This window comes from Brassica napus, chromosome A8 (assembly GCF_020379485.1).
Source record: "Brassica napus cultivar Da-Ae chromosome A8, Da-Ae, whole genome shotgun sequence".
Lineage (NCBI taxonomy): Eukaryota > Viridiplantae > Streptophyta > Magnoliopsida > Brassicales > Brassicaceae > Brassica > Brassica napus.
In genome coordinates this window covers 12,329,517-12,338,160 of record NC_063441.1, presented here as the reverse complement: position 1 = coordinate 12,338,160, position 8,644 = coordinate 12,329,517, and the positions used below count along the sequence as shown (strand labels likewise).

The window sequence follows — 8,644 nt, the reverse complement described above, 5'->3', positions numbered from 1 at the left end:
TAATATTACTTTTCATGTTTACACTAACCATTTTTATCCTCAGTTTTAGACTTAGGGTTTAGAACTTTAAATTTGAAGGGTGGTATAGAGTTTTTGGAATGTGAAATTTAAGATTTTGATAAATATATAAATAAATACTTATAATATATAAAAATATATAAAAAATATGTTTTAAAAAAATAGTTTTAAAAATAATTTTCGATTTTGAAAAAGAAATTTTGAAAAACAAATTCAATTTTTTATTTAAATAACTATTTATTATATATATTGAACAATGATATAAGAGTTTTTTATCACTTAATAAATAAAGTATTTTGAAAATATCTCTTTAATGATGATAAACATGAATAGTAATATCAAGAAAGCGGAAACATGAAACTTCCCCTAAAATAAAAGGGCAACAATGTGTTTTTTTTTTTGCTATAATACGCTCATATTCATACACATAAATAAAAACATTTACACTGGTGGGAAGGAAACATTATTTTTTGTCTTTCTGTGGTTTTTAGAACAATTTTTTTTCCTTCTTATTTTCTTAGAGTAAAAGTTTTCCTCCGGAATCAACATTTTCTCTCATTTATTTCTTCTTTCTTTTCCCTTACTTTTTCAAGGTAGTGCAGATAAATAATTAGGTAAGGAAAAATAAAGTACATATATATAAACTATGTTACCGTTAATATACATGAGAACGCAAACTAAAAGTCGTTGTGTTTCTTTTTCTTGGACTCCAAGCTTCTCCTGCTTCCATAAATTTATCTTTATTTGTTTAATTTCAGCTTTTGGATTACTGCATACTGAATTAAACAGTGCATAATAATGTTTTAAAATTAATTGGTCTATCCAATGACGTATAGATTAATCTTTTGATTAGTAGAAAAAAAAAACAGTACCACATAGAAGGGAGTGAAAACATGAGAAACAAAGGACGGTGTCCAGACAAGCAAATATTCAAACCTTTGAATATGAAACAACATCATGTTCTCTAAGACAGCCCCAACTTACTTTATTCTAATAATACCAAATTTATTAATCCCCATTATCGTATCTTGTCCACCATATGTATACAAATGTAAACATTATACCCATATCGTATTTTTCTGAGATTTTTCCTTTAATTACTGTCAACTTAAACATCTCATACATACCGATATTTGACAGAAAATTGTAATCTCAAGAGTATTTAAAAAAAAATTGTTAAGTAACTATCCACTTTCTAACTATTATTAATTATTTGCTACCAAAAATCATCATACTCGTTAGACGTAGCAACATAATGTGCTTACTATTCACACGTCCAAATGTCTATTCGTTAACGGATATCAACTCATGTAAAGTGAGTAATTAACAAGGTCATCAATGGGCGGCAAACAAATTTTCCTTTTTTACATTCATTTTTATCAACATGGTTTATATACTAAAAATCAAAATATGAAAATTGAACTCGTACACATATATATATGCAGATAGGTGAGCGTGTATATAAATATAAGAATTGTGTCTCTCACCACAACACGTATTTTGATAATTTTCACTTCCCATAATTCTCTCTACCTCTCACTCTTCTTCGTAGATCTCTCTTAGTTGATTCTCATGGATCCACCATTCAACGAAACATACAAAACCCTTTTGTATAAACAGATCAAAAACACAGAAAACAGTGTCCCGCAAACACCTTTTAGCTTCCATGTCACTGCTGTCGTTGAAGAGGTGGAGCTCCCATTGATTGACGTTAGCCGTCTGATCAATGGAGCCGAGAAGGAGAGGGAGAAGTGTAAGCAAGACATTGCTAGCGCTTCTAGGGAGTGGGGATTTTTCCAAGTGATCAACCATGGAATATCAATGGATGTGTTGGAGAAGATGAGACAAGAGCAAATTAGGGTTTTTAGAGAACCATTTGACAAGAAAAGCAAGTCGGAGAAGTTTTCCACCGGGAGTTACCGGTGGGGAACGCCGTCAGCCACTTGTGTACGGCAGCTTTCTTGGTCAGAGGCATTTCATGTTCCCATGACAGATATTTCTGACAACAAGTACTTTACTACGCTCAGGTACACAAATATTGTGTTATTAATTAACTTTTATTGTTAATTTACATACTTCTAAAATTTTAATATTCAGATTGTTTTAAAATTTATTTGGAGGACATTTTCCAATAAGGAAATGTTGATAACTTTCCACTTAATCTTAATTTTTACTAACTTAAAATTTAGCTACCTTCTAATAACATATCATCATCACCTAGATTTATTCAATATTTGGCGGTTTTGAAGCATATAATAGAGTGTTCTCATTTCTATTTAATTACTATTTAGTCCACATACATAAAAGAAAATCCTAAAAAGTTTTTGAGGCTGGGTCAAAGATATATTCTCCATCTCTCATGTGTGTCTCTGTTTCCCATTTTTAATACTATTTTTGAATGTTTAATTTATAGATAGCAAGTTGGCATGTGAAAATATAATGAATAAATAAATATTAATACTTCCAAACAAAAAAATGATAGAAAATATTATGACTTCAGAACATGTACTCAGAGCATAGTTACGTAATTAATTTAAACCTAGCTAGTTCTAATGTTGGTTTTATTCTTTGGCTCCTATCATATGCTAAAGAATTTCGTCAAGCACTTCAAACATGAAATATTCTGTAAATGTAAATGAGCTAGCATTGTTAGTTTCGGGAAATAAACTTCTTCGAATTATTCTGCACCAGTTGCGGCACATTATGATTCTGTATACGCTAACCTATTCTTGGGATTAATAACGAAGAACCATTAACCAATTCGTGGTTGAAAAAACCCCATCAATCAACTCATTAGAAAACAGATAGTGGAATAGCCTTTATAATAAAATACAAATATTACACATTCGACATGCGTTTACATCTGAAAGTTTTCAAACTTTTAACATGCATGCCTACATAGATCTGAATAAAAATTACCAATAATATATACACATGTTATGAATCTACAATACATAAACTGTTTTCATCAATAGTAAAACATTTGTATGAACCTAAAATACTTTACATTTAGTATATATACCTTGGTTATCTAACATATATTTTGTTCAAGTAGGATAATTTTCCTTTTCCCGTCAATGTGGATTAATTAATCTTCTTAATTTTCTTCTTATGTGATGTTTGATTATGAAGAAATACTTTTTAAAATGTGTTCAGAACCTCTATAATCTTGTTGAAAAACAAAAAACTCTATAAAAGCTTAGGTACGTTCATTATAACACATAGTACACTTTGACAATATAGATTCCAGTACTATATGGTCACGAGATAAATGTCTCTTAAGAAAAGACGACTAATGGAATTATGGAAGGAAAGAAGAAGTACTTGAACATGCCAGGCTATATATATATATACACAATACACGCATAGATTATCTTGTTATGAGCGCGTATGAATATGTGCGCTGGAATCTGTACATGTACTAGTATTCTCACGCATGTGGTTGTCATACACATCTTATGCAGTTTTAGCTTATGTGTGTGTGACCACATCCCCTTGCCACCACCTTTCATATAGTTGGCATTTCATGATAAGTCACTATTAGTTGCAATTTGACTAAATTCTAAAAGTTATGTATAATATATCTTAATCCAATAAAAAAAAAGCCAAGTTACAAAAAAAGAAGTTATTTTCTCTTCGAAAAACGAATACTTTGGGGGAACTCGAAACACTATTCCATGACATTTTAATAGATGTCGTAATCCAATAAACTGTATATAGAACACAGGATTTTAAGGTACATTCATCCAGGATTAGTCTAAATTAGAATTCCAGAGTTCGTTTGCCGTTTCAACAAAAACAAACTAATTGCCGAAGCCAAAACAAATGATCATTTTCTATAAAAGTTCGATTAGACATTAGAGTCCGATACTTTGTTTAAGAAGTTTTATGGTTGCTTTTTTCTAGTGCTTCTATTATACACACTTGAAACCTCTATATCCAGATATCTTTTTATTTTTAAAAAAATTAGATGATCCTCAATCTTAACAATGACGTCGAAACAGAAACGATCATTCATCTTTTCCAACAAAACAAAAGAATATATATGTACAGTACAAACTCTATAAATTAATATGAACTTTAGTCTTGAATATTGGATCAGTTCAAAATATGAGACTATATATAAAATAATAAATTTTCGAAAATCCTATCCAAATATATGGTCACATTAAACTAATAAATGATACTTACAAAGTTTATAAAAGATATATAATTTTTTAATTATTTGTTTGTATTCAGAGTGAAATTTATCTCAAAATTTTCTTACAAATTAAAATTACTTTAATATTATTTTGTCAAATCAGCTACAAAACACACTACATATATGTTATACACCAAATTATCATATAAGAATAATATGAAAGTCAAATTTAAATTTTATGTAAACTTGTTTTATTTTACAATAAACAAATTTTAGTTATACTCCTATTATATAAAAGTTAATAACTTTATAAAATAATAAAATATTGTAGTTCTAACATAATTAATTTATCAGAGATTTTATTGTATATAGCTAGTGGCCAACAAATCCAGCCGGTTAAGTGTATAGAGTTCATCATTCTAGTGGCCAAAGATGGTCACTCTATACATGCATATGTAATGTATCCGAAAAGAGAAATGATATAGTAGACCCGAAATTTGCAAAGGATCTCATGTTCCTGACAGATAGGAGATATACCTATCATAGAAAACCAATGGGTTAGACACGTACACGTACCTCTCTTCCCAACCTATTAAACATTTTTCTTTTCTTCTCGTCTTGTTTCAGTCTATCTCCCCTGTTTTAGGACCCTTCTATTATAACTAACATGCATGTCTTACTTATAAACTGCATCATGAATCTCTTCCATGTTTGTTACATGCACCTGTGATATTATATACGCCACACCAATAGCAACAATTTTCATTGTGCTTGATAAACTGCCAAATGCCTGTGTTGCGTCTTCATGGTATTCCCATAAGATTAGAAAGATATAAAAAATAGCATATCTTTTGCTTAAATATGTGACACAAATAAAAAATAACCTTAAGTGTTTCTTTTGTTAGGTGAATTTTGTATCTTCACAAAAAAATCAGCAAATCAAATAATTTCCACAATTGTCTACCAAATCAAATAATTACCGTGAAATAATTATTTATGGTATATCATTCTACCATTAAATAATAATAATAATAATATTTTACATTTTCTTATCATAACTTCAATTCATGGTTTACTAAAAAAAAATCTTAGCAATTCTACGTTAAAACAAATGAACAATTCATGGCTTGGATTAAACAAAAGGAACAAGAAAGGTTCATGGCTTTCGCAATTATTTCACCTAATTTATTTAACATGATTTATTTGTCTCTATAATAAATTAACCTTAGTTATAATATGTACATTTTATATCGCAGCTCAACAATGGAAAAATTTGCTTCAGAATCCGAGGCTCTGGCATATTCATTAGCAGAGGTCCTCGCAGAGAAATCAGGACGGAAATCAAGTTTCTTCAAAAAAACCTGTGTGAGAAACACATGTTATCTAAGGATGAACCGTTATCCACCATGTCCGAACCCATCGGAGGTGTATGGTTTGATGCCACACACGGACAGTGATTTCCTCACAATCTTGTATCAAGACCAAGTCGGAGGACTCCAACTCATCAAAGACGATAGATGGATCGCCGTTAAACCTAACCCTCGTGCTCTCATTATCAATATTGGTGACTTATTTCAGGTATTTAAGAATGGTGAAGAGTATTTAATCACGTTTAGTTAGGTTTAGGTTCGGACCGTTCGGTTTAGGAGATACGGAAGCCTAATCGAAAGTGGATTTCTTATATATATAGCTTTGATGTCATTGTGGATCCATCCGCATCCATCATTAAGGCAGCGTATTAAAATGTTTTTAAGATTCTATATATGTGTTTTTTGCTAGGCATGGAGTAATGGCATGTACAAAAGTGTGGAACATCGTGTGATGACGAATCCAACGGTTGAGAGATTCTCAACGGCGTATTTTCTATGTCCATCATACGACGCCGTTATAGAGTGTTCAGGTGATTGTCCTGCTTATAGAAATTTCAGCTTCGGAGAATTCAGACAGCAAGTTCAAGAAGATGTTAAGAAGCTTGGTTATAAAGTTGGCCTCCCTAGGTTCATTAATGATATCTACTAATTTATACACCCAGCTTTAATGTATTCTTAGGGTCTATTATTTATATGTTTTGATTTTTTTCATATAAGTTTTGGTTGAATTTTCTTAATAAATGTTGTATTCTAGGTAAACTGGTAATCCACATTCAGTCAAAATCAATTGTAAAATCAATTATGTTAAAACGGAGATTTGGGTTGACTGTAAAAGATATTCTCTATCTTATTTTTTATTGGTTGATTTATGATTAATGTATATAATTAGTGATGTTTTTATTGAAAAATATAAAAAAGTAAATATTTTTTAATTTGTATGTGTAAATAAAACGACATTTAAAATAAAACTAGATATTGACCCGTGCAACCGCACGGGTGTTTGTTTTCACTTTTCTATACATAAATTATTGTTTTAGAACATAAGTGGTATATATTTTTAATGTTAATCATATATTTAAATATTTATATAACTATTTCAAATACAATAATTTTATAATATACATGTTATAATTAATTAATTGTTTAAACCTTATGTATTTACCACTTCTTATTATATATTTATCTTATTGTATTTGCATTTAATTATTAAGCAAATTAATATATTCATGAAAAAATATATTTAAAAAATATTTTGTATTTAATTTATGCTAAATTCTGACCCGTATTTCAAAACTGGATTTCTTTTTACCAATATTTTTATGCTTATTCATTTTAAATAATTTATTATTGTATATATAAAAGTGTAAGATATGTTAATTTTTAGACATGTATTATATAGTTTGTTAATTTTAAGTCGTTCTATCATCATATTATATTTTTAATAAATAGTTTATATATTTATAAATTTATCAATTGAATATAATTTTATCATATTTATTTTAGTATAATAATTATATTTTAACATGATCATGACTATAAAAGTAGATAAAATAGAATATAATTTATTTATTTTCATTTCTAAACGATAACTTAAAATACATTAAGTTATTTTTTAAATATTACACAAATTTATTAGAATTTTTAAAATATAATATATAAATATATATTATATTTAAAATGAAAATATATTATGATTAAAGTAGTTACAAAGATTTTATTTTATTAACTTTAAAGAAATACATGTTAATTTTTATACATGTATTATATAGTTTGATAATGTTAACCCATCTTACCAACATATTAGATTTTATTTTTGAACATAAATATTTTATAATTACGAAAATAAAATATATAAATATGTAAATTTAATACAATTTTATTATATTTAGCTCAATATAATAATTTTAATTTAATATGATTGATTATGATTATATAATAACTAAAATATTATAGATTTTTTTTATTTTTTATTTTATATAACTGAATATATTAATGTATAATAATATTTTTTAAACTAATTTCAAAATTAGTGAAAATATTTAAATATAATTTCAAAAATGAAGATCTTGTATAAATCTTTTTAAACAGATTTGTTAGAATTTTAAAGTAAATATATTTATATTTAAAATGAAAAGATATCAAAAGATACTATGATTAAAATATTTTAAAAATTATATTTATTATTAGTTTGAATTAAAATATAGTATGAATTTCTATGAACAGGTCCATTAAGTCCATTTTTAAAAAAATCACACATGAATCAAGGTTGTGACTTCTGTTTTAATATATAAGATATAGGGAGTATTGATCTGATATAAAAGTTAAACAGAAGTCCAAATTCTTATTTAAGTGGTTGGTTAAGGTTTGGCCAGTTTGAGTCTTGTTGAAGAAAAAATATATCTCAAGAAGAAAAAATCGTATAAACGTTCCGTAAGACTAAATATTGTTTTGATATTACAAAAGATTTGATGAAGAAAAATAAATTGAATTGTTTTGTTTTGAAGAAGTGACAGAAAGAGCAATCGAGTAAACTGCGGCAGTGGTTCTGAGGCTTTACGATGAGGGACAAAGCAATAGAGCCCATTTATACATTTTATAATAACCATATATTATGTATGGGTCAAAGCTAATGTCCATAGAAATATATTTGCTAGCCCAGGCTGAAAGAGAATTGAATCAATATCTTGTTTCTCCACAAAACTATTGAGAAATATAACAAATTATGTGATAAATGAAAGTTTCAACTAATTAACTATCAAATTAATAACTAAACTTATAAACTCATAACAATTGGATATGTAACAGGTGTATTACTTTTTATGGTCTACAATTCATATATGCATACTGTTGGGTTTAAATTCGGATACTATGACATAATGAACAACAATACAAATTCGTAAAATATACATTTGTTTGTAGTATACTAACTCTATTCAGGTTTTCCATTCAATGATATGCAATGTATCATATCTAATATGATTAAATAGTAAATTATTTAAATGTTAGATGTGCATGCTAGTAATATGAAGTAGTTTGAGCAGTCTAGTTAGTCAAGAAAAGTTGGTTGTGGCTTGACCAATGACAAAATTTTAGAATCTCAATCACTTAAACAAGA

The 8,644-nt window shown here is 27.7% G+C and overlaps 1 protein-coding gene across 1 annotated transcript; it reads left to right on the top strand.

Annotated features, from left to right (window-relative positions):
- Positions 1–1,483: 1,483 nt before the first annotated feature.
- On the top strand, positions 1,484–6,338 carry LOC111213455 (gibberellin 2-beta-dioxygenase 8). Its single transcript, XM_048738773.1, has 3 exons — positions 1,484–2,045; positions 5,416–5,737; positions 5,939–6,338. Exons 1-3 carry the CDS (start codon positions 1,591–1,593, stop codon positions 6,176–6,178), a joined length of 1,017 nt encoding a protein of 338 aa, XP_048594730.1. The 5' UTR covers positions 1,484–1,590; the 3' UTR covers positions 6,179–6,338.
- Positions 6,339–8,644: the final 2,306 nt, after the last annotated feature.